This window comes from Trichomycterus rosablanca, chromosome 6 (genome assembly GCF_030014385.1).
Source record: "Trichomycterus rosablanca isolate fTriRos1 chromosome 6, fTriRos1.hap1, whole genome shotgun sequence".
Taxonomy (NCBI): domain Eukaryota; kingdom Metazoa; phylum Chordata; class Actinopteri; order Siluriformes; family Trichomycteridae; genus Trichomycterus; species Trichomycterus rosablanca.
In genome coordinates this window covers 47,782,138-47,809,799 of record NC_085993.1, presented here as the reverse complement: position 1 = coordinate 47,809,799, position 27,662 = coordinate 47,782,138, and the positions used below count along the sequence as shown (strand labels likewise).

Here is a 27,662-nt window from a genome sequence, read left to right as displayed (position 1 = left end):
GACAGCAACATAATAATGACATGGTGTTGTACTGGTATGAGTTTATCAAGTAAAGCAGTGTTGTTGGGATTGTTAAACACCTTGGTGTTTCACTATTCTGTTAAGAGACTAGTACTCCAACCTACACATAAAGCCAACACAGTCCTGTCACACACTGTGCATAAAAATAACTCACTTCTATGCACATTTTAAACAGTATTTAAAAATCTTAACAACATTGCTGTACCTGATACACACATATTAAAACTAAACACACTACCATGTTGTTAGGCATTGCAGTGCATTGCAGAGAGCAAGAAATGTGCTAGTCTGTAAAGGTCATCTGTAGTCAAATGTGAAGCTTATAAATAAATCAATAAAAGCATTTAATGTAAGTAATGTAAGTGCAACTAATAAAGTACCAGGTGTACATGTGCTTATTGTAGCTGTGTTCTGAATATGTTGCTTTTGTAATGTATCTTAACAAAATATTTATTGAATGCATTAGTATTGCTTAAAGTTTTGAAGTATTTTGCTCAACCCTTGTCCTGAACTGGAACACTTAGCAGTGTAAATGTAACTTTTGTAAAGCTTGAAAGCCTTGATAGAAACAAACAAGTTTTTTTAATTGCTTGTGGTAATGCTAATCATTTGGAAAACTAAGATGGACCTTAAAATTAATTTCAAGCCCTGGTTATGGAATTATTCGTGCCGTCTCGCTGCCGTTGGATCTTTGTTTACTTGACGAGTTCTTGGTACTGCTCGGATCTTAGAAAGCGGCTGAAGGAATCCTTCTCCATCAGGGAGTAGATGCGACTCTGAGCCAGATCAAAGGTGGCAGAAGACAGGTCAACCAGATTCCTCAGGGTCACTTCTTTGGTGAAGTGGTCAATGTTGACCTGAGGAGGGTAAACAGCAATGATGAGATTGTTATTGTGGAGGCGCATCAGGGAATATGATTACAAGGTTAGACACAAGATGAAAGCAATTACCTGGCAGGGGAATACAATTGTGTGAATTCAATTTCAATCAATTCAATTCATTTAATTAGTTTTATTGATGTATGAGCAAAATAAGACAGCAATATGATCAGGTTAAAACAAATGAATTGTCAAATGTATTCATTTATTAAATGCTTGATTATACTTCATGATTGGTAGAAGAACAATGTAACTCTTTTTCTGTTTCTTCCTCTAAAGGTCATACAAGTGCATCCAACACCGTCTTGTTAAAATTAACCTGATGCTCTATTATAATTGGATAAACTGCACTCTGGAGTCACAGAAGACAAAAAAAAAATATCTATCAATCTCCCTAAAGAGTGATTTCCCTGGAGATACTGTCAAATCCATTTTATTCTTGTAAGCAGGAGGTTAATTAGACCTGAACTCAAGTGTCCTCTCAGACGCAAGCCAATTACTGTTGAAAAGCTCAAGGCTAATTCATTTAAATCTCGGATGTTTATCCCCTATAATGGTTGTCCATTAGAGTGTAAAAGTAAAGAAACTAAAGGTTAAAAACCAACCTCTTTGGGTCCACCAGTCTGAATGAAGTCTTCGTAAATCTTCTTGGCTTTGGTGGCCATTTTCAGAGGGGACTTGGTCTTTTTAAAGTCCTCACAAGCCATCCAGAACTCAATATTCTCCTCACTGAACTCAGACCTCAGAAAGCTTCTGAATGTAGCAAGGCCATCTGTGTGATCAAAAATACAGAATCCATATTGCATACTGTACAGTCTGTCTGTAAGGTATATCAGCATCTATATTTCCTCAGATAACACTAAAAAGTTGAAAAAAAAAGCTTTATACAGTCAGGTGACAGAAATTTTGGCTTTCTGGGCCACTGGAAGCTTTATGAGCCTACGGTGTCATGCTAGAACTAAACAACAATAGACTGTAAAATAATGACACACTACATGGACAAAAGTATTGGGACACACCTTTTGATAATTGAAATCAGGAGTTTCATTTAGTCTAATTGCCACTGATGTATTAAATCAAGCATCTAGCCATTCAGTCTGCCTTTACAAACAATAAATAGAATAAGTGATAGTGATAGAATAAGTTATTTTGAAGACCTCAGTGAAGTCAAGCATGGTACTGTAATAAGATGCCAGTGTTGAATACTGTGCAGCAGGAGCTTCACATGGCCAAGCAGCTAAATGCAAGCCTTACATCACCAAGTACAATGCCAAGCAATGGGTAGAGTTGTGTAAAACAAGCCTCCATTGGACTCTAAAGTAGTGAAAATGTGTTCTGTGAAGCAATGTGTACTGTGTATTCTGACACCTTTCTATCAGAACCAGCATTAACTTCTTCAGCAATTTGAGCTACAGTAGCTTGTCTGTTGGATCAGACCACACGGGCCAGCCTTCGCTCCCCACGTGCATCAGTGAGCCTTGGCCGCCCATGACCCTGTCGCCGGTTCACCACTGTTCCTTCCTTGGACCACTTTTGATAGACACCACTGCAGACCGGGATCACCCCACAAGAGCTGGAGATTTTGGAGATGCTCTGACCCAGTCCTCTAGCCATCACAATTTGGCCCTCGTCAACCTCGCTTAAATCTTTACGCTTGTTCATTTTTCCTGCTTCTAACATTAACTTTGATGTTCACTTGCTGCCTAATATATCCCACCCACTAACAAATGCCGTGATGAAGAGATTATTATTGTTATTCACTTCACCTGTCACAAGTATGTGAGAGCAAGAGGGTCTACAGACCTGACACTGTTACACCAGTTCTGGCAGGAGGAATGGACCAAAACTCCAGCAACTTATTGTGAGAAACCTGTGGAATGCTACGTACACAAAGCCCATTTAAACCCATTTAGTGGTGATACACACACCAAGACAACAAGTGTCATTTTAATCACATTTTTTAAAGTCTGTTTGTACATTTTTAACACTGTTAAATATTGAACGATGTTCACAGACACAGAGATCTTTTGTATTATTAGGTCTGTAGAGTGCTGCAGGGCTGATGCTCCAGATGTTTTCTGTGTGTGCCATTTACTGTGTGCCTTCTTGGAAATTATGGTGTATAATTTAATGTTCCAACTTACATCACTGATTAATTAAGTAAGTGAGCTCACACTACTGATTGGAGGTCGCTGATTGCCATCCTTCCTGGCACATGCCTTGAACTCTGCTTTTGGTTGTTAGACTTGCAGGAAGTAAGGAAGGTGTGTGTGGCTTGGTGTCAGGTCACTAACACATTTGTGGAGCAATTTATTTACACAGCTGGATACTTGTTAACAAGTACTGTGGGCATTTCATTATTATTATTATTATTTTAGATTCTCCCAATTTAAAATGTGGGGGGGTAACGGGCATTGTTCTTTGAATATTTTAGTGTGTGGTTAGCTGGGTTACTACTATTTACATAAAAAGGAAAGCCTAAAAACGTTATGTTATATTGTCAGACATCTTACCCTAAGCTATCAACCAGGGTAGGATTAATTCATGTTCAGAAACCAGTTTAATTTGAGTGGTTCCTTTTCCTTTCCACTAAACACCAGCTTCACAGAGGAAATAAATCCTAGTTCATCACTGCGCTTCACTCTTCACACTCACATGTAAGGGCCAATTTGGAGTAGCCTGATCACGTACTTGTACTGACTTGTTTTGTGCTGATGAGGGAAACCAGAGCACCCAAAGGAAACTCACAGGGACACAGAACGTCAGACCGCACGTAAAGAGAAACCAGGAGTTCCAACCTCTGTGGCACCAACATTATGTGCCGCACCGCTGTGCCAACCTGAAGAATTTTAAATGAAAACAAATGGTTTCAGACTGGAGTTTCTTTGTTTTGGTTTGGCTGATGGGATGGAGCCTCCTGTTCCTTCCTTACCAAAGTTGTTTCCCTTTATTTTCCATGGCTTTCCTAGATGGGGCACCTTCATTGTATTACTGTGTACACTGCTTCAGTGGCCAAGTGCTGTTAGCTTTAATGTAATAACAAAAAGCATGTGATATTCTAGTGCTTTAATTAAAATCAGTAGGTTTATTTTATTGGATTTAAGTTGCATTCTTTTTGAGTTTTACTGTAGTATTATTTTACAATAGTGTTTTGGGTGGAGGAACATTAAAAGTTGGCATTTGCTATTCTTATATACAGTATATATACACCGATCAGCCATAAGAAATAACATTAAAACCACCTCATTGTTTCTACACTCACTGTCCATTTTATCAGCTCCACTCACCATATAGGAGCACTTTGTAGTTCTACAATTACTGACTGTAGTCCATCTGTTTCTCTGCATGCTTTTTTAGCCTGCTTTCACCCTGTTCTTCAATGGTCGGGACCCCCACAGGACCACCACAGAGAAGGTATTATTTGGCTGGTGGATCATTCTCAGCACTGCAGTGACACTGGCATGGTGGTGTGTTAGTGTGTGCTGTGCTGGTATGAGTGGATCAGACACAGCAGCGCTGCTGGAGTTTTTAATTTACCCATTGTTATTTCCATCCGAACCACTGCTTTGCTATTGTACAGACCCCGATATGCTTTGAAAACCGATATTTTTTCCCAAAAACACGAGCGAGCACCTGGGGAGCTATTTGCAATATATTTGTCACCTGCTACACTTGTAATTCACATCAATGACTCACCGTGTCCTCGTTCGAGGCTGGCATGCTGGTATAGTGAATCACTTTAGTGCCACACAGCTGTAGCGTTCAGGTTAGTGTGTATTTTGACTTTGCTATGTCTTCTAATATCCACATGGATTTCCTTTGGGAATTCTAGTTTCCTCTCCGCTCCCCCTAAATGCTTCTAAATTGACTGATTAATTAATCCTTAGTCCTGAAGAAATGTTGTGTTGGCCATAAGTGGAGCTTTGCTCTGAGTGTTTTTAAAATAGGTTACAGATTTACTACGGCTCTTTCAAGGATTAACACTTATAGAAGATAAATAAATTAATACCTTTTTCACACTTGGGTTACATTCATGACAGGAAACAGTAGTCACTCATTACACAAGATTCATCAGTTCACAAGTTTAATGTCAAACACAGTCATGGACAATTTAGTATCTCCAATTCACCTCACTTGCATGTCTTTGTACTGTGGGACGAAACCGGAGCTCCCGGAGGAAACCCAGGCAGACACGGGGAGAACATGCAAACTCCACACAGAACTGCCCCACCTGAGGGATCGAACCCAGGACCTTCTTACTTCTTACTTTTTACCAACATGCAAACCACACTGAAAGGATCCTGGCCGCCTGCAAGTAGAATCAAATCCAGGCCAAAGAGAGAACATGCAAACCTCACAGAAAGGACCCTGGCTGCCTGCAGGGAGAATCAAACCCAGGCCCTTTTTGCTGTGACAGCGCTATCCACTGTGCCCCTTTGCCGATCTTAAATTATGGAACCATTTTAGATAAATAAAATAATACTTTTTTTACTTTTACACTGGCATGCATATATTTCTACCACTAGCATTAATAAACACAGGAGCTGTTGGACATTGTATATGAACATGTGGCTCTGTGATTGGTAAATTATAACGATGTTCTTATTTCATTTCAGTGAGCACTGACAGATATTGGCCACAATTAAAGTGTCATTTCCTTTGCTCCTGGCTGTTCTGTCTTTTCTGCTGTGATTGTTGTCTCTGTACATTCTGGGACATTTTAAATTAGTGTATTTATTAAAAAATACAGTATATGTATTACCTATCATGGTTTACATTGTTTTATTTTGTCCAGCTATGCTGGTAAAACTCGGAGTAGCAAAATTCAACATTAGATTCATTAACAGCAGCAAACTTAATAGGTTAAACAATTATACCATTATAGAAGTGGTTAAGTTACTGGACTGGTAATCAGAAGGTTGCTGGTTCAAGCCCCACCACAGACAAGTTGCCACTGTTGGACCCCGGAGCAAGGCCCTTAACCCACAAGTACTCAAATTGTATTCAGTTATAATTGTAAGGTGCTTTGGATAAAAGTGTCTGCTAAATGCTGCAAATGTAAATGTCCAGACTTGAGATTTGACATAACAAAGAAAACAAAGTGCTTTTTTGGGGGGGTGGCACATTACAAGTATACACTTGAAGGCTAAAAACTACAGCAGCCTGTTCAGAGTCCTGACCCTAACTCCAATTAACTCATTTGGGATGAATTGGAACATTGATTGCATGCCAGGCCTCCTCGTCCAACATTTACTTCAAAAGCATTTCCAGAAAAGTAGAGGATGTAATGAAGAACGTCTTTGAGTGGCCAGAGTCAGAGTCTTGACCAAGATCTTATGGATGGACTTGAAGAAAAAGGAGCAAGGAAGAATAGGCTAATATACCCCAATTTAGGTGTTCAAAGCTGGCAGAGACTTTTCCAGAGAGACGACTGTAATGAAAGCAAAATGAGACTCTGAGCTATTAAATTATGGTGAGATGATCGAGGCAAGACACGAGTGCAGCTGCTCAGCGAGAGTGTTATTGCAGTAATTCCAAGAATCATAGTCAAAGTCTGTAGTGTGTCAAAATAGAGACAGGAAATTAAACATGAGGATAATCCATGACCAAAAAAAGACGAATCAGTTTCAGGTTGGACACAGAAAAAAAAAGAATGAGAACATGAAACTCACATAAACAGATTAATTTCTGAATACTAAAATAATGACTCACTTACAAAACATTTACAAAGCCACAACACATTGCCAGTAAAAGAGAACACATAAGGGGTATTAATACAGTTAATCAAGGGCTGATGAGAAGCAGGTTTATACAATGAACTGACAAATCATAGAGGAGGAGCATGGAGGGGCATCATAGTGATGGGCATGGACATGAGAACAAAAAACACTGTCAAAACAGATGCCAAGGGGAAAAGATTAAAACCATGACACAGGGGACTGGTCACTTTTCAAATGATCAAAACCACCTCCTTGTTTCTACACTCACTGTCCATTTTATCAGCTCCACTTACCATAGAGAAGCACTTTGTAGTTCTACAATTACTGACTGTAGTCCATCTATTTTTCTACATACCTTTTTAACATGCTTTCACCCTGTTCTTCAATGGTCAGGGTCCCCACAGAGCAGGTATTATTTAGGTGGTGGATCATTCTCAGCACTGCAGTGACACTGGCATGGTGGTGGTGTGTTAGTACTGTATGTGTTGTGCTGGTATGAGTGGATCAGACACAGCAGCACTGCACTTTAAATACAGTGTCCACTCACTGTCCACTCTATAAGACACTCCTACCTAGTTGGTCCACTTTGTAGATGTAAAGTCAGAGACAATCACTCATCTATTGCTGCTGTTTGAGTTGGTCATCTTCTAGACCTTCAACAGTGGTCACAGGATGCTGCCCATGGGGTGCTATTGGATGGATATACTTTTGGTTGGTGGACTATTCTCAGTCCAGCAGTGACAGTGAGGTATTCAAAAACTCATACCAGCACAACACACACTAACACACCACCACCATGTCAGTGTCACTGCAGTGCTGAGAATGATCCACCACCCAAATAATACCTGCTCTGTAGTGGTCCTGACCATTAAAGAACAGCATGAAAGGGGGCTAACAAAGCATGCAGGGAAACATATGGACTACAGTCAGTAATTGTAGAACTACAAAGTGCTTCTATATGGTAAGTGGAGCTGATGATGTACAGTGAGTGTAGAAACAAGAAGGTAGTTTTAATGTTATGGCTGATCTGTGTATTTATTTATTAGGCACTGTATGTGTTGAATATACCATGTATGTTTTTCTTTTTTTTTGCCATACAGTGATGTTCAGCCTTTCTGTCCATGATGTTTATGCACCAATATGCACATCTGATGCAGGAAAAGTGGTACAGATGCAATGGATGTAAATTTTCCCAGGCTCATTTGCTCCTCAGGGAAATGAACATTTACTGGAAGTTTCACCCTGTAATATGTGTTCAGCAATCACAAAAGATTTCATATAAGGTTTTTACATACATTGGTTATATACGAAGGGTTCAGCAAATCTGAAGCTGCCAGTGTGGTATGCTCTTCTAAGTAAAACTGATCAAAACTCGTCAATTTGTGGGGCTCTGGCAGTGCTTATCCGGTTCCTCCTCTCACAAAGGAGCAGATACCAGTCCTGCTGCTGGGTTGATACCGTGCTACAACTCGGCCTGTGTGCTGGTATCTCATCTATGCTATTGAGACTGTGCTGGGAAACACAGCAAACCTTCTTGCGATGGTACATATAGATGTGCCATCCTCAAGAAGCTGGACTGCCTGTGCATTCTGTATGGGCTGCAGTTGTATTCTTGCGATTAGGGTACTGGACTACTAAACAGAAGTTGCTAGTTTGCCACTGTTGGGCCCTTGAGCAATGCCCTGAACCCTCAGTTGATCAGATTGTATACTGTCACACCACTGTAAGTCGCTTTGGATAAAAGCGTCTGCTAAAATTCCAAAAATGTGAATGTAAAACTGATCAAAACTCATCATTTTGTAGGGCTCTGGCTGTGCTTTTCCTGTCCCTCCTCTCACAAAGGAGCAGATACCAGTCCTGCTGCTGGGGTGATACCCTTCTACAACTCAGCCTGTGTCCTGGTATCTCCTCTATGCTATTGAGACTGTGCTGGGAAACACAGCAAACCTTCTTGTGACTGTACATATAGATGTGCCATCCTCAAGAAGCTGGACTGCCTGTGCAACCTGAATTGGCTGCAGCTGTATCCTTGCGATTAAGGTACTGGACTACTAATCAGAAGGTTGCTATTTCAAGCCCCACCACTGCCAGGTTGCCACTATTGGGCCCTTGAGCAAAGTCCTTAATTTTAAGATTGTATATAGTCACAGTACTGTAAGTCACTTTGGATAAACCGCAAAACCATTCCCTTTTTGGTGGTTGTCTTGCTGTTGCCTCTTCAGTGCACCTGTTCTCACTTTCATTGCACCAAAGCAGGTGAAGCTGACTTACAATCACTTCTGCTTCCTAAGCGGACAGTTTAATCGAGTTGGTGTTTTGATGACCGTGATGATTTAAGTGTTCCCTTATGTTTTGAGCCGTGTTGTTTGTCCTTGTCATTTGTCCATGATTGTCTTTATATTTTATTACACAGGTGTAAACATGAAGCTCGGTACGCCCTGCTGGCATTCAATAGCATAAAGAAGCAAAAACACCAGAGGAGTTCTTTTACATTTAAGGAACTGTACTGAAGGGACATGAGTATACTTACAAGTGTTGCTGAGGACGTGCTCCAGAGATTCACGCCATTGTGCGGCATCTTCAGGGGTTGGCCTGACCGACACAAACCACAACACAAATTGACTATTTAAAAATTCTCATGAAAACTGACAAGCATTTGTTATCTACTTTAGATATAGTTTTGTAACATTGATACTGAAGCTGAGCAAACATTCACCTAGCATTTGGGTGAATGACGGGTCTGTCTAAAATAATGCATATGCAAATACTTTTTGGACCTTTTGGGCTTTTTTTATATGGAAATTTCTAAAGCAAAGAGCAGCACTGAGTTATTAAAACTCTCTTTTACTACATAAAGAATCCATCTCATTTATCTAATGTGTCCTAAATATGAGGATTTCTTGTGGAAGAATAATAAATGAAATGCATCAGTATGAATAATTTGCACAGTTGTAATTAATATTGGATTATTGATTTTTTTCTATTTTATTTATGCATTTTCTCCCATTTTCTCCCAATTTAGTGTAGTCAATTGTCCACTGCTGGGGGATCCCTGATTGCAGTCGAGGTGGGTATATTGCTGCTGACGCCTCCTCCGACCTGCGGGCAGCCCTTAGCGGAACCCTTTTTCACCCATGCCCTCTGGCGCCTCTCTATCTGCCAATCAGGGTCCTTACACAGCATTTTGAAGACCCCACCCACATAGTGCGGTCATCCCACCCTCAGTGGGTCAGGATGAGGATTTAATGCCGTTTGAACCATATTTATTTTAAGTATTAGTCAGCACATTTGCATAGCAACTTCTTTAATGTCCCACCCAGTGTATGCACACCGATCAGCCATAACATTAAAACCACCTCCTTGTTTCTACACTCACTGTCCATTTTATCAGCTCCACTTACCATATAGAAGCACTTTGTAGTTCTACAATTACTGACTGTAGTCCATCTATTTCTCTATATACCTTTTTAGCCTGCTTTCACCCTGTTCTTCAATGGTCAGGACCCCCACAGGACCACCACAGAGCAGGTATTATTTGGGTGGTGGATCATTCTCAGCACTGCAGTGACACTGACATGGTGGTGGTGTGTTAGTGTGTGTTGTGCTGGTATGAGTGGATCAGACACAGCAGCGCTACTGGAGTTTTTAAATACAGTGTCCACTCATTGTCCACTCTATTAGACACTCCTACCTAGTTGGTCCACCTTGCAGATGTAAAGTCAGAGACGATCGCACATCTATTGCTGCTGTTTGAGTTGGTCATCTTCTAGACCTTCATCAGTGGTCACAGGACGCTGCCCACGGGACGCTGTTGACTGGATATAATTTTGGTTGGTGGACTATTCTCAGTCCAGCAGGGACAGTGAGGTGTTTAAAAACTCCAGCAGTGCTGCTGTGTCTGATCCACTCATACCAGCACAACACACACTAACACACCACCACCATGTCAGTGTCACTGCAGTGCTGAGAATGATCCAACACCCAAATAGTACCTGCTCTGTGGTGGTCCTGTGGGGGTCCTGACCATTGAAGAACAGCATGAAAGGGGGCTAACAAAGCATGCAGAGAAACAGATGGCCTACAGTCGGTAATTGTAGAACTACAAAGTGCTTCTATATGGTAAGTAGAGCTGATAAAATGAACAGTGAGTGAAGAAACAAGGAGAGGATTTTAATGTTATGGCTGATCGGTGTATATATTTGCATAAATCAACCAATAGTAATTTAGCATAATCAGCAACCGATTACAGCAATCCTTTAATGTGCAATCAATACTAAACCAATTATACAATATATTTAGTGCAATTATGCATGAATATTACACAAACCTCGGTTGTTAACAAGACTTTTACACATTTATATCGCAAGTAACACTAACAAACAAACATTGTAATCATTTCTAATTTCATTTCTTTGTTACTGCTTCATGAAATATTCTACTTAGCATTGATCCTGCTAATGGATTAAATTGTAATAAAACAGGTTGTATTAGGCTCTCACTGATGATGTGTAAGTACTGTTATTTATGAAACTACTTGAATTATTTATGTTTCAATTTAGTTTTCATAGATCTCTCTACTTAACATTATTCTGACTGCAAGACACATCTAAACCACTTTTAATATACATAAATATTTATAAATATTTAAATGGTTATGAATAGTACCACCTGTTCACCACCTGGTTTCATGCATGGGCTGAATGTGTAAGCATATTAAAGTGTGTTTATGTGTGTGTGTGTGTGTGTGTGTGTGTGTAATGCCTCCTAACTAGTATGAAGGACAGCCGGGCAGGGAATTCCTGCCTATCACCAGCGTTTCCCTGTGGAATTGGACTCAACCCTGACCTGGATAAAGTGGCTCATAAAAATGAACTTTGTGGGTATACTCATATACTGTATAAATATATTCTTGACTGTAGCCCATCTGTTGCTTTGTACAGTTTGCCCCCCACATTCACCTCATTTATCAATCGCAAAAAACCCATAGCACCAGATGTTTTTTTTGAGTCTTGGACCGTTCTCAGCACTGTAATAACAACAGCATGGTAGTTTCAGCAGTGTTTTGGGGATTGTAAACACCCCATCAATGCTGAGAGGAGACCAGTGCTCCCAAATATATACAGCTAAACAACATTCTGTGAAGAGAAAGTGGCCACTGATCAAAGACTAGAGGAGAAAACAGCTCAAGTCTCTACAGGTGAATCCACCACGAGTGCTAACAGGGTCTGGGTTTCTTCTAAAGAGTCCAGCAAGTTTAAAGAGTATTCAAAAATTCCAACAAGACTGCTGTGGGGACAAATGTATAAAAAGAAACAAATAGGCTACAGTTAGTAATTGTGCACCCACAAAGTTTATGTGCAGGTGTTTATGTTAGATGTTGCTTAAATAAAATAATAAAATGTAAAACAATTAATAGATGCATGTACCAGAAAAGTGGTGTGATGTTTGTAACAGTGGCAAGCAAGTAGAGTTCAATCCTTGCCCTTGTGTACCCTCTGTGAGAAGTTTGGTATATTCTTCCTGTGTCCTCATGGCTTTTATTCAAGTACTGTGGTTTTCTGTTCTCTTTCTTAAAGCATGCCCAATCTTTTGGCTAATAAATCACCCCTTAGTGTGTGTATTTTCCTTGCCACTGTCGCCCTCGGCTTGCTCAACAGGGGTTTTTGTATCTGTTGGTCCTGGATCTTGTAAAGTTGCTTTGAGACAATGTCTATTGTAAAAAGCGCTATATAAATAAAGTTGACTATTAGTGTGAAAGTGAATGGATGTGATGACTTGTTGTGGACGGACACCCTGTCCAGTCCCTGCGTATAGTGCTACATTTTCTTAGGATGGGCAAAGTGGGTTGCGTGGGTGCTTTTAACAGTGAATGACAGTGTGACACCCTCATATGTTCCCAGGGTGTTTTCCTGACCCTCTGTAACCTCCATCAGGATAAAGCTGAATTAAAGATGAATGAATGACTACTACTACTCATAATAATAATAATAATAAAAATAACAATAAAATAATAATAATAATAATAATAATAATGATAATAAAAAATAAAATAATAATAAAAAATAATAATAATACAAAATAATGGTAAATAATAATAATAATAATAATAGTAATAATAATAATAAATGTAATTATCCAATCCAAAAAATAAATGCTAGTTAAAATTCGTGCAAATGTGCTCCATGTTTGATACATAACTGCACATGTGATTATCACATTTCATATAATTGTTCATATAATAACTAATCCTCCAGAGTTCCTAATATTATTCTGCTATAAAATCCACCCAGATCCATCCAGATGTGCAGTATCTGGAAATTTATGATTTCCTTCTCAATTATAGGCCAGACAAATATAACATCACATTTGCATATATGAAAAATAACAGGACAAAATATTAGACGACTGTATTTCTGTGAATTAAAATACAAAATAGTGTGTCTGAGTGCTGCTTGGTACTTTGATAGTTATGATTGCATATATGCATCATCCTGGTTACGATGTTCATGCATTTACATGTAGGAGTGATGGTGTAGGGGTGACAGGAACTCACTTTTGGAGCTTATCGGGTTTTTTCTCAGGCTTTTCAGGGGTTGGGAGGATGAGGTCAATGCTGTTCTCAGGCTTCTGGAGCAGGATTCCCAACTTAGTCTTAATTTCTTTAGCCCTACAATACAGAAATATAGATTTAGGCACCAACGTATTGTATACAGGTCATACTGAATCATTTTAAAGTTTTGGACATGAAAATACAAAAGAAAATTGAATAAAAAAGTTCTGTTAAATTTTAACATAACTGATACTAAACCTAGTATGAAGAAGAATTAGAATACACACAAAGCCAAACTGAAAAATCCCTATATTATTTAAATCAGCTGTTATGTCTGAATCTGTTTATACCAAAGCTTTATTTTACATAAACTTTCTGTAATTGTGACAACAGTTGTACTTGTTTTTTGGACTAGTGATCAGAATGTCTCTGGTTCAAACCCCACAACAACCAAGTTTCCACAATTGGGCCCTGGAGCGAGAACTTTAACCCTCATTTGTTGAAGTGCACTGAATAAAAACGTCTGCTAAATGTTGTAAATGTAAAGAAAACCGTTCATTCATTTGAGTTTTATAAAGGTACACTGTGATATCACTGCAGTGCTTCCTACTGAATTTAAATGTCACTATATTAAACTCTGTAGAGTGTTTCTACAAACACACTATATTCATTGTTAGCTTCATCCTGGTCAAGGAACATCCTGTCAACATGGTATCACTCACTCACACCTGAGGCAATCTGAAATAGCTAATTCATTTTCTGTACGTTGGGATGAAACCTGGAGGAAATCTTCGAGAAGTTAAATCATTGTTCATTTATTTGATTGTTTTATGTTTAAAATTGTAATTTTACTTAATTCATCCTTTTTTTTTTTTTTTTTGTTATTGATTTATTTTTTTAAATGCTTTACATTGCTTTTTAAGTACTTAATATAAATTATGGAATGTTAAAGAAATGGCAAAATGACATTAAAGTAAAAATTATTAAAAAAAATTATTAGAGATAAAATTATATTTTTTGTATTATTATTGGACTTTCATATTTTATATACTTTTATTTAAGTATTTTATGCTAATAAAATGAACCCTTGTTAAAATGTTTTATCCCAGTTTACCCTGTTTAAAACTAAGTGAATTGTAGTTCTATTCAGTATTATATCAGTTTTAATGTAATTAAGGCTCTGTTTTGAAACTTAATCTTGCAATAAAACAAAATGATGCAACATTGTAAGATTAAATATAGATAATATAAATACACAAATTCTATATGAAAATATAAAGATGAGTTATATATATATATATATATATATATATATAGAGAGAGAGAGAGAGAGAGAGAGAGAGAGAGAGAGAGAGAGATAAGGAGATATCTTGCATTAATAAAAACAGAACTATACATTTTTAAACATTATAAGATTAATATATAGATAATATAAATATACAAATTTTAGTATATATAAAAAGATTAAGATGAGTCAGAGAGATAGACAGACAGACAGACAGACAGACAGACATATAGATAGAATTAACACAGAAGTGATTTTTATTGAAAATATTCTTGTACATTTATTATTGGCATGTAGCATTATTACTTTATTAATTTTTTTTTTTGTAATGCTAGTAAAGAGGTGAATTATTCTTCAGTTTGAACAGTTTAATGAATATTTAGCTGAAACAGTAGGTTTAACATTATACACCCCACATTATCCATAAACATCCTTTTAAACAGATGATAGTTTAGTTTTCTTGACTCTTTAGACTTCTTGAACGTTCAGCTATTTGATTAAATGTCTTTGTTCTAACCAGAAAGACAATGCATTAAACAAAACAATGCGTCTGCTTACCGCTCCAGACATGTCTGTGGCAGAGCAGCTAATCCCTTGCACATATTTTAGATTTTGTATCACCGACAGAGCAACAATAATCCTCCACTATGAGGGTCGTCTCTTCCTTTTTGAATTCGTTTCCCTGCTGCGCTCTGTTATATGGAGACCACTTATTGGCCCTCAGCCAGCAGCTCGAGAGCCAATCGAACTGCAGCCTGCAATTACGCGAGTAGCAGAGTGTTTGTTCTGGAGAAATCCAGCTGTGCTGGGAAGCATGACTATCCTCAAAGTTCTTAGAAGTGACCCACACACAAATAGATGAAGAGTACAAGACGGGGAAAATGTACTGAAAAAGTACACATAAACATAGTCTTAGTAAAAATTCTACACATGGTGCTGCCAGAACTTGTAGTAATGACACATCCAGTAATGACGCATTCATCAGACACTTTCACGTGAGTCTAGGAGTAAAACAAACATTGGACAAACAAGGCCAATCTTATAGATCATGATTGGAGTTCCACTGTAACACCAGTATAAGCTTGCATGACATAACCAACCTAAAAAAATCTGTCAAGTCAAAGGTCATATGTAGCCATGCTTGGTAGTATAACAGTTAATATCAGTGTTATGCTACTAGCCACAATAATAGGCTCTATGCACGCAAGCTCTGTGACGCGTTTCCGTTTAGCGTTAGTCGGGCAGTCTAGCTTCCGGTTTGTTATAAACACCGGCAAATTTCTAATCACAACGTGTCGTATAGCGGCGAATATACGAGTTTGAGTTCTAAAATTAGTAAGAAGGTTTTGTGTTTTCAAAAACAAGATCGGGGTGGATCGGTACATTCTCAGGGTTCATGTTGAACGCTGCATCCGACGGGTTAAAAAGAATAAGTTGTTTGACACAGTGATCGCTATCAGAGCATAAATCAGCTGTTTACTGTATCGTGAGATTGGACCACTTGTCAAGGGATGGAGCTAAACATTCGTTTTTGACTGTAATTTTTTAAAGAACGTGCACATTTAAATATTGTAAATATATATATTATAGTTTATACTCTGTTTTTAAACAAAAGCATAAAAAGCCAACAAAAGCCTCTTCATTATGTAAACATACCTCTTATGTCTACACTCTTTGATTATTTTATTAGTTCTACAATTACAAACTGTAGTTAATTTGTTTCTTTCTATACTGTTAGCCTCCTTTCTGTTCTTGATGACCAGGACCCCCACAGAGCAGGTATTATTTAGGTGGTGGATGATTCTCAGCACTGCAGTGACAATGACATGCTGGTGGTGTGTTAGTGTGTGTTGTGCTGGTATGAGTGGATCAGACACAGCAGTGCTGCTGGAGTTTTTAAACACCGTGTCCACTCACTGTCCACTCTATTAAACACTCCTACCTTGTTGGTCCACCTTGTAGGCATAAAGTCAGAGACGATCACTCATCTATTGCTGCTGTTTCAATTGGTCATCTTCTAGACCATCAGTGGTCACAGGACGCTGCCCATGAGGCACTGTTGGCTGGATGTTATTGGTTGGTGGACGATTCTCAGTCCAGCAGTGACAGTGAGGTGTTTAAAAACTGCAGCAGCGCTGCTGTGTCTGATCCACTCATACCAGCACAACACACACTAACACACCAGCACCATGTCCGTGTCACTGCAGTGCTGAGAATCATCCACCACCTAAATAATACCTGCTCTGTGGGGGTCCTGGGAGAGTCATTGAAGAACAGCATGAAAGGGGGCTAACAAAGCATGTAGAGAAACAGATGGACTACAGTCAGTAATTGTAGAACTACAAAGTGCTTCTATATTGAGTGTGTAAAACAGTTTTTGCTGTTTCTTACGTTTTGTGAATCTGGCAGTTGTTTAACATTCATTTCACAATGAATAGACCACTTGAATGGCGTTAAAAAGACTTGAAATAAAATCTTTTTACATTTAACTTCAAATGGACGTTTTTTTTTTTCTCTTTTGTAACATGATACAAGGTTTTGAACTGAACAGCATATACAGTGCCTTGCAAAAGTATTCAGCCCCCTTGAACTTTTCAACCTTTTGCCACATTTCAGGCTTCAAACATAACGATATGAAATTGTAATTTTTTGTGAAGAATCAACAACAAGTGGGACACAATCGTGAAGTGGAACGAAATTTATTGGATATTTTAAACTTTTTTTAGAAATAAAAAAACTGAAAAGTGGGGCGTGCAATATTATTCAGCCCCCTTGCGTTAATACTTTGTAGCGCCACCTTTTGCTGCGATTACAGCTGCAAGTCGCTTGGGGTATGTCTCTATCAGTTTTGCACATCGAGAGACAGAAATTTTTGCCCATTCTTCCTTGCAAAACAGCTCGAGCTCAGTGAGGTTGGATGGAGAGCGTTTGTGAACAGCAGTTTTCAGCTCTTTCCACAGATTCTCGATGGGATTCAGGTCTGGACTTTGACTTGGCCATTCTAACACCTGGATATGTTTATTTGTGAACCATTCCATTGTAGATTTTGCTTTATGTTTTGGATCATTGTCTTGTTGGAAGATAAATCTCCGTCCCAGTCTCAGGTCTTTTGCAGACTGCAACAGGTTTTCTTCCAGAATGGTCCTGTATTTGGCTCCATCCATCTTCCCATCAATTTTAACCATCTTCCCTGTCCCTGCTGAAGAAAAGCAGGCCCAAACCATGATGCTGCCACCACCATGTTTGACAGTGGGGATGGTGTGTTCAGGGTGATGAGCTGTGTTGCTTTTACGCCAAACATAACGTTTTGCATTGTGGCCAAAAAGTTCGATTTTGGTTTCATCTGACCAGAGCACCTTCTTCCACATGTTTGGTGTGTCTCCCAGGTGACTTTTTATAGATATCTTTGAGAAATGGCTTTCTTCTTGCCACTCTTCCATAAAGGCCAGATTTGTGCAGTGTACGACTGATTGTGTCCTATGGACAGAGTCTCCCACCTCAGCTGTAGATCTCTGCAGTTCATTCAGAGTGATCATGGGCCTCTTGGCTGCATCCCTGATCAGTCTTCTCCTTGTTTGAGCTGAAAGTTTAGGGGGACGGCCGGGTCTTGGTAGATTTGCAGTGGTCTGATACTCCTTCCATTTCAATATGATCGCTTGCACAGTGCTCCTTGAGATGTTTAAAGCTTGGGAAATCTTTTTGTATCCAAATCCGGCTTTAAACTTCTCCACAACAGTATCTCGGACCTGCCTGGTGTGTTCCTTGGTCTTCATGATGCTCTCTGCGCTTTAAACAGAACTCTGAGACTGTCACAGAGCAGGTGCATTTATACGGAGACTTGATTACACACAGGTGGATTCTATTTATCACCATCAGTCATTTAGGTCAACATTGGATCATTCAGAGATCCTCACTGAACTTCTGGAGTGAGTTTGCTGCACTGAAAGTAAAGGGGCTGAATAATATTGCACGCCCCACTTTTTAGTTTTTTATTTCTAAAAAAAGTTTAAAATATCCAATAAATTTCGTTCCACTTCACGATTGTGTCCCACTTGTTGTTGATTCTTCACAAAAAATTACAATTTCATATCGTTATGTTTGAAGCCTGAAATGTGGCAAAAGGTTGAAAAGTTCAAGGGGGCTGAATACTTTTGCAAGGCACTGTATATTTGATACCCCATTGCTGCCAGCTTGACACTGATAAATTCTGTAATGACTTTAATTCTTGATAACCTGCTGTAATAAACATAAGAATAAAAAAATCAAAGTTCCTCCTCGCATTTACAACAAATATGTTTTTGGAGAAAGACATGTTAATACTGTAACATCAAATTAATCAATTGACAGGAAATTTATTATGGTCTGACATATAACATTTGATAATGAATAAAAGATAACTCATTCATATATTGGTGAACAAAACTTTTTACACTTAATCAAAAGATTGAGGGTAAATTGCTAATATATCCAGTCAGATATGTTTAGTTTGTTTTATGTTGTATTAGGATTTTAACATCATGTTTTACACTTTGGTTACATTCATGACAGAAATGGTAGTTACTCATTACACAAAATTCATCAGTTCAAGTTTTAATATCAAACAATTTTGTATCTCCAATTCACCTCACTTGCACGTCTATGGACTGTGGGAGGAAACAGGAGCTGCCGGAGGAAACCCACGCAGATACAGGGAGAACATGCAAACCTCACACAGAAAGAACCCGGACCACTCCACCTGGGAATTGAACACACATACATATATATATTTATTGTTGTTTGAACATCATTAATACATGGGATTTGACACTATCTTAAAGCTTGCCTAACCTGGCACTGTGCAAGCAGAATATGCATAAAAATGAAATTGTAATGGTATGCTTCAAAGCTAACTAAAACATGAATCTTAATACTGGTCTGTCAAGCTAGATGAAGTGTTTGTCTAGTCTAGCAAAACAACCACTAACCAGTTTACAACTACCCTACTTGCATGGTTCTAAGGAAATGTTTGCTAACGTACTTACCTTCATATTTGTCAATGTCGCTGGAGTTGTACATTTAAAATCCTTTTTCCCGCTTGTTAGAAGAAGCAGTACAAACCATGCGTCGGTCGGTCTAAATCGTTCACTGTCAGACGAGGTTAATCTTGAAGACAACAAGTGTAAAAGAGAGCCATGCCTAACGTTATCTGCTTGTTGACGACCGGCAAATGAATACCGGAAGTTGATCTGCCAGTATACGAGAACCCGGAAGACAGTCGTGCATAGAGCCTATTGTCATCACAACTCTTAATGTGAAGCACACATGTGAACACAGTAAGTTTTAGTAGCTAATTTGGCACGTGTTCCAATAAACAACATACCAGTACAGTGGGTAACTTTATGTGCATTAAAACCCCTATTGAAATTAAACTTTATCTGAAGCCTCCATCATATTACCAGCATAAGCAGCATGTCACGTCAGATTCAAGATGTGTCATAATTATTGACGTCCAATAACGTAACTGCTACATTGGAATGTACACTGATCAGCTATAACATTAAAACCACCTCCTTGTTTCTACACACATTGTCCATTTTATCAGCTCCACTTACCATATAGAAGCACTTTGTAGGTCTACAATTACTGACTGTAGTCCATCTATTTCTCTACATACTTTGTTAGCCCCCTTTCATGCTGTTCTTCAATGGTCAGGACTCTCCCAGTACCACCACAGAGTCGATATTATTTGGGTGGTGGGTCATTCCCAGCACTGCAGTGACACTGACATGGTGGTGGTGTGTTAGTGTGTGTTGTGCTGGTAAGAGTGGATCAGATACAGCAGCACTGCTGGAGTTTTTAAACACCTCACTGTCCCTGCTGGACTGAGAATAGTCCAGCAACCAAAAACATCCAGCCAACAGCGCCCCATGGGCAGCATCCTGTGACCACTGATGAAAATCTTAAAGATGACCAACTCAAACAGCAGCAATAGATGAGCGATCGTCTCTGACTTTACATCTACAAGGTGGAGCAACTATGTAGGAGTGTCTAATAGAGTGGACAGTGAGTGGACATGGTATTTAAAAACTCCAGCAGCGCTGCTGTGTCTCATTCACTCCTGTGGGGGTCCTGACCATTAAAGAACAGGGTGAAAGCAGGCTAAAAAAGTATGTAGTGAAACAAATGGACTACAGTCAGTAATTGTAGAACTACAAAGTGCTTCTATATGGTAAGTAAAGCTGATAAAATGGACAGTGAGTGTAGAAACAAGGAGGCGGTTTTAATGTTATGGCTGACCAGTGTATAAACAAGTCGAATGACTATCATAGAAGCAACAAATTCTTACAGTTGGCATAAAAACACTTAAAACCAATAAACAAACCAAAAAGTTGGTTTATTAGTGAGCTAATCAAAGTAGTTGATGTAGAAATGTACATTTTGGCTTTTATTACACATTTAGCAGACATTTAATAACTGCAGTGTTAATCATTCTTAGTCAATCTTAGTAAAACACCTATTCATTGTCCCATGTAATATTACAAAATGATAATAGTATAGCTACCACCATGAGCACCTTTTTTTGTTTTGAAACTGGTTTCCTTACTGGAGACAAATTATTGGCCCTCAGCCAGCAGCTCTCAAACCACCACTTAACATTACGCCAGTAGCAGATTCCCGGCTCTGTGCGCTTTCTGGGAACCTCTTCTACACTAATCCCTCTCTACATAGTACATAACATTTACATTTACGTTTCCGGCATTTAGCAGACGCTTTTATCCAAAGCGACTTACAATTATCACATGAACATGATTTTGAGCAGTTGAGAGTTAAGGGCCTTGCTCAGGGGCCCAACAGTGGCAACTTAGCAATGGTGGGGCTTGAACCGGCAACCCTCTGAATACTAATCCAGTACCTTAACCACTGAGCTATCACTGCCCTTTGTTAACTATCTTATATATAACACCTGTAATTTCAGCTGTTTTTAGACTTACACAGGCAGAGTATTCATGGCTTAATCTGTAATCATAAACAACAAAGCATGCACAAGTAAGAAATCAGGAGATCCACAGAACAACAAACATGAATGAAACAAGAAACAGGACACGGAAACAAACATCAGGAAAGAGAACTCAAACAGGGAACGAATCAGCATTAGGGGGGAAACTTGTCAGTGCGCAGAGTTAGCGGCTACAGTCCTCCGAGGAATAAGAAAAACAAAGTATATAAAACACGCAAACTAATCAAGACAGGAAACACGAGTCTGGAGTCTTTAATCATAAACGTTTAAACAATACCACACATGGGGCAGGGTTACCATGGTGATGACAACAAAACGGATGTTAGTCTTTCATCCACACCCACTGCAAACAGCTGGATATTATCTGTTGGGCAGTGGTAACCAAGTGGTTAAGGTAAAGGGCAAGTAATCGAAAGGTTGCTGGTTCAAGCCCCACATTTGCCAGGTTGCCACTGTTGGGCCCTTGAGCAAGGCCCTTAACCCTCAATTGCTTGCAATGTATATGGTCACAGTTGTAAGTCGCTTTGGATGAAAGGCGTCTGCTAAATGCCAAAAATGTAAATGTATTACATGCTTCCAAATTTGTGGGAACAATTTAGGGAAGGCCCTTTCTGTTCCAGTATGACTGTGCCCCCTTAGCTATTGACCATTGAGTGAGTAGTAGTCTAGTGTTGGTACCATGTACTATGTAATCTGCAGCTTTAAGTTTCAGAACACTTGATGGACCTAAATTTCTGGCAACGTTTGCAAATATTTGACTGTAATTTATTTCCATTTACATGTTTTGCCTCTCGAAGACAACTGAGACTCTATATATGACAAGCAATTGAGATTTAAGGGCACAACAGTGGCATCCTGGCAGATGTGGAGCTTGAACGAGCAACCCTCCGATTACTTTAATCTCTGAGCTACCCCTGCCCAATTTTTTACTGAAATCTATGCCTCTCTAAACATCTTCTTTAGGTGGTGGATGATTCTCAGCACTGCAGTGACACTGACATGGTGGTGGTGTGTTAGTGTGTGTTGTGCTGGTATGAGTGGATCAGACACTATTAGACACTTCTACCTAGTTGGTCCACCCTGTAAATGTAAAGTCAGAGACGATCGCTCATCTATTGCTGTTTGAGTTGGTCATCTTCTAGACCTTCATCTTCTAGCCCACAGGGCACTGTTGGCTAAATATATACATTAGAATATCATGAAAAAGTTGATTTATTTCAGTAATTCTATTCAAAAAGTGAAACTTGTATATTATATTCATTCATTACACACAGACTGATATATTTCAAATGTTTTTTTCTTTTAATGTTGATGATTATAACTGACAACTAATGAAAACCCCAAATTCAGTATCTCAGAAAATTAGAATATTACTTAAGACCAATACAAAAAAAGGATTTTTAGAAATGTTAGCCAACTGAAAAGTATGAACATGAAAAGTATGAGCATGTACAGCACTCAATACTTAGTTGGGGCTCCTTTTGCCTGGATTACTGCAGCAATGCGGCGTGGCATGGAGTCCATCAGTCTGTGGCACTGCTCAGGTGTTATGAGAGCCCAGGTTGCTCTGATAGTGGCCTTCAGCTCTTCTGAATTGTTGGGTCTGGCGTATCGCATCTTCCTCTTCACAATACCCCATAGATTTTCTATGGGATTAAGGTCAGGCGAGTTTGCTGGCCAATTAAGAACAGGGATACCATGGTCCTTAAACCAGGTACTGGTAGCTTTGGCACTGTGTGCAGGTGCCAAGTCCTGTTGGAAAATGAAATCTGCATCTCCATAAAGTTGGTCAGCAGCAGGAAGCATGAAGTGCTCTAAAACTTCCTTGTAGACGGCTGCGTTGACCTTGGACCTCAGAAAACACCAGCAGATGACATGGCACTCCAAACCATCACTGACTGTGGAAACTTTACACTGGACCTCAAGCAACGTGGATTCTGTGCCTCTCCTCTCTTCCTCCAGACTCTGGGACCTTGATTTCAAGGTCCCAGGTCCCTGATTTTCAAGGACTCTGGGACCTTGATAACAAGGTCAAGCCTTCATGACCTTGTTACCTGCTCGCTCTCCCTTTTAGTTATGCTGTAATAATTAGGGCTGCCGGAGTCTAAAACTCTCTGTAAAACTGTTTGTCAACTAGCATTGTACATTATTAACTACATTCTCTGTTGTTTTACCCCGAGGGCATTCTGATGGAAACCTGTTTACCCGCCGAGGTTAAGGATTAAAGTCGAGACTGCCGGGACAACGATGCTGCTCCTGTCAGATGTGACGGGTCTGGAGTAATTGCAACGACAAGAAATCACTACAGACTTTATTGAAGACTAGAGCGGATAACAACTCTATTATTATTTAATTGTTTATTTATCTATTTATTACCACTGTATGACTTTTAGATCATTCAATTCTGTGTTTGTATGATTTGTGTAAATCGTGTATTTATTTAAAGTATCCTCCAGACCACCCAAGAAGGATGGGCCCTGTTGAGTCTGGTTCCTCTCAAGGTTTCTTCCTGTAATTTTCAGGGAGTTTTTCCTTGCCACAGTCGCCCTCGGCTTGCTCAACAGGGGTTTTTGTATCTGTTGGTCCTGGATTTTGTAAAGTTGCTTTGAGACAATGTATATTGTAAAAAGCGCTATATAAATAAAGTTGACTTGACTTGACTTGACTTGATTTCCAAAGGTAATGCAAAATTTACTTTCATTGGAGAACATAACTTTAGACCACTCAGCAGTCATTTTTGTCTTTAGCCCAGGCGAGACGCTTCTGACGCCGTCTCTTGTTCAAGAGTGGCTTGACACAAGGAATGCGACAGCTGAAACCCATGTCTTGCATACGTCTGTGCGTGGTGGTTCTTGAAGCACTGACTCCAGCTGCAGTCCACTCTTTGTGAATTTCCCCCACATTTTTGAATGGGTTTTGTTTCACAATCCTCTCCAGGGTGCCATTATCCCTATTGCTTGTACACTTTTTTCTACCACATCTTTTTCTTCCCTTCGCCGCTCTATTAATGTGCTTGGACACAGAGCTCTGTGAACAGCCAGCCTCTTTAGCAATGATCTTTTGTGTCTCGCCCTCCTTGTGCAAGGTGTCAATGGTCGTCTTTTGGACAACTGTCAAGTCAGCAGTCTTCCCCATGATTGTGTAGCCTACAGAACTAGACTGAGAGACCATTTAAAGGCCTTTGCAGGTGTTTTAAGTTAATTAGCTGATTAGAATTAGCTTCCTAATATTGTGTTGGTCCCCCTTTTGCTGCCAAATCAGCCCTGACCTGTCGAGGCATGGACTCCACTAGACCCCTGAAGGTGTGCTGTGGTATCTGGCACCAAGATGTTAGTAGCACATCCTTTAACCTTTCCATGATCGGTGGATCTTGTTTATCCAGCACATCCCACAGATGCTTGATTGGATTGAGACTTGGGGAATTTGGAGGCCAAGTCAACACCTCAAACTCGTTGTTGTGCTCCTCAAACCATTGCTGAACCATTTTTGCTTTGTGGCAGGGCGCATTATCCTGCTGAAAGAGGCCACAGCCATCAGGGAATACCGTTTCCACTATAGGGTGTACATGGTCTGCAACAATGCTTATGTATGTCCACATGGATGGCAGGACCCAAGGTTTCCCAGCAGAACATTGCCCAAAGCATCAAACTGCCTCCACCGGCTTGCCTTCTTCCCATAGTGCATCCTAGTGCAATGTGTCCCTCAGGTAAGCAACACACGCACCCGGCCATCCACGTGATGTAAACGTGATTCATCAGACCCCGCCACCTTCTTTCATTGCTTCATGGTCCAGTTCTGATGCTCATGTGCCCATTGCAGTTTTTGGCAGTGGACAGGGATCAGCATGGGTACCCTGACTGGTCTGTGGCTATGCCAGTGGCGGCTGCTGGTCTTTCAAAGAGGGGAAGCTCATTGTCGGCTAACATCAAAAAATGTGTCAATTTATTTATATATAAATGTATAAATTCTCCACTTTGTTAGTTTTCAAGAAAATGGCATGACATGGGTTGCAGTTTGTCTTCCGACTTCACTCGCAAAATCCGCGATGGTACTGAAGCTCCCAGCGACAGCTATCAATCAAAACGGGATTCAGCCTTTCGACTGATCCTCCAATCATCTTGCAGAAGCTCAGCGTCCAGACCCGCCCACAGCCCCATTCACCCCCAGAGACGCTCAGCGTCCAGGGGCGGGACAAAATCGTGGCATTTATTTAATGACCGGCGAGTTTCGAAGTCCCGCCCATGCAGCCCCATAGAAGCAAAGAGACGCTCAGCGTCTGCGGGTAAATGCATTGACGCTCCGGGAATGTATGAGTTAAGTTAACAAAATCGAGTCGATTTGTGATAAGTAGCTGATTCTGAACGAACTCGTCTTCAAGATGAACGTGTTCTAACGCATTTGTAGTCAATGAAATGTTAACACAACTGTACATATTTGACCATTTAATTTTTGACATTTTAGGGGAAGCTGAGCTTCCCTTGCAGTCTTAGAGAAATCGCCACTGGGCTATGCAGCCCCATACCCAACAAACTGTGATGCATTGTGTCTTCTGAAACCTTTTTATCAGAACCAGCATTAACTTCTTGCAATTTGAGCTACAGTAGGCCAGCCTTCACTCACCACGTGCGTCAATGAGCCTTGGCCGCCCATGACCCTGTCGCCGGTTTACCACTGTTCCTTTCTTGGACACTTTTGATAGATACTGACCACTGCAGACCGGGAACACCCCACAAGAGCTGCAGTTTTGGAGATGCTCCGACCCAGTCCTCTAGCCATCACAATTTGGCCCTTGTCAAACTCACTCAAATCCTCACGCGCGCCCATTTTTCCTGCTTCTAACACATCAAGTTTGAGGATAAAATGTTTTCCCCCTCTGCTCTCTTTATATTTAGGGAGCTATGCCCCTAATAGCTCTCTACATTAAATGTCAATGCAACCTATTTCTTAAATTTCTTAGTACTTTTTTATTATTTCAACACATTTACAGAGAAACCATAAATGCAGTTGTATAAAAGCCACTATGTGGTGGCCTGCTAATTACTGCACTACCCCGTCGTGTTTTTCTTTTCTGGCTGCACTTATATATAACCTAAACAAATATAGAGCAGCTAGCCGGCAAGAAGTTTTTTTTGCTTCATGGCAGAGAACATCAACCTGCTCACCTCCACAATGGACCATTAGTTGAGCTGCTGACAGATTTTTGCCCCTCTGAATGGCTGCACAATTACATAGAAGGACGCCTAAATAAGAGCAGCCTTTTGAAAATCCATTTAACAGTGGAGTGGCCACTTTTAATGATGGAGGACACAGTAAAAGGTACACGTTAACTACCACTTTAGAGATCAACAGGATGTCGTCTGCTTGTAAAGGCTTCTGTCACACATGGTTGCTTTGAAAATAGATAATTACATGCTTTCATTTAGTGTAACATTTTATTTAAAGCAATTTAGACCACATGATTTTAGTGGTGTTAGACACTGTAGGGAGAAATATATATACGACCATGAGCTTACTGAACATCCGGTTTGAAATAATAACCATTAAGTTTATTTCTTCCCTTTTATGACTATCAACAGCCTCCATTTATTTTGCTGTGGATTTAATTTTAAATTTAATCTCCATTTTACCCTTACATTTACATATCTATTCACCCATTATGATAAAGCTTTTTTATATAGAGAAATAGATAGATAAATAACAATTAAAACTCAAAGCATTCTATAGTTAGCATTGTATAGTTAGTCCAGGCATTTATCTTCTAAGACGATTTAAAGCTGTGCCAAACCATTTCCATTTCAACTTAATTGGGCAATTGTCGTGCCATAATTATTGTTTAATATCCTTGGCCTGATCTATACCTTGCTGCAGTTTGACTCCTGAGATTCACAGACAGTTTCTTGGATTTTATGGCTTGGTTTTTGTCTTTCCAAAATATGTCCAGTCAATTTAAATGGCAACAGTTTGACTCCAGCTGGATGCCTTAATCACAGTCTGAAGTGGCATAGTGAAGGTCTGAATACTTCTGTAAATAGGATTTAAGATTTCATTTGGATTTTTACTTCATTTGCAAAAAGCTCTAAAACATGCTTCCTCTCTACTGGTGCTGACCCCAGCCCCTGATTAAGGAGAGCGAACTGACACACACCCCCTCCGACATGTGAGCAGTACCCGACTGCATCTTTTCACTTGCACGAGGCGAGTTCTCATGCCA

General features: G+C 39.7%; 1 protein-coding gene and 1 long non-coding RNA gene across 2 annotated transcripts; both read right to left on the bottom strand.

The window, feature by feature from the left end:
- Positions 1-584: 584 nt before the first annotated feature.
- On the bottom strand, positions 585-15,125 carry rgs5a (regulator of G protein signaling 5a). The gene is made up of 5 exons (XM_062997070.1): positions 15,013-15,125; positions 13,173-13,286; positions 9,150-9,211; positions 1,505-1,671; positions 585-878 (listed from the first exon to the last, which is right to left on the bottom strand). Exons 1-5 carry the CDS (start codon positions 15,054-15,056, stop codon positions 717-719), a joined length of 549 nt encoding a protein of 182 aa, XP_062853140.1. The 5' UTR covers positions 15,057-15,125; the 3' UTR covers positions 585-716.
- A 3,665-nt stretch (positions 15,126-18,790) lies between these two features.
- LOC134316656 (uncharacterized) lies at positions 18,791-19,725 on the bottom strand. The gene is made up of 2 exons (XR_010013115.1): positions 19,476-19,725; positions 18,791-19,189 (listed from the first exon to the last, which is right to left on the bottom strand). It is a non-coding gene; the product is annotated as an uncharacterized LOC134316656 (long non-coding RNA).
- Positions 19,726-27,662: the final 7,937 nt, after the last annotated feature.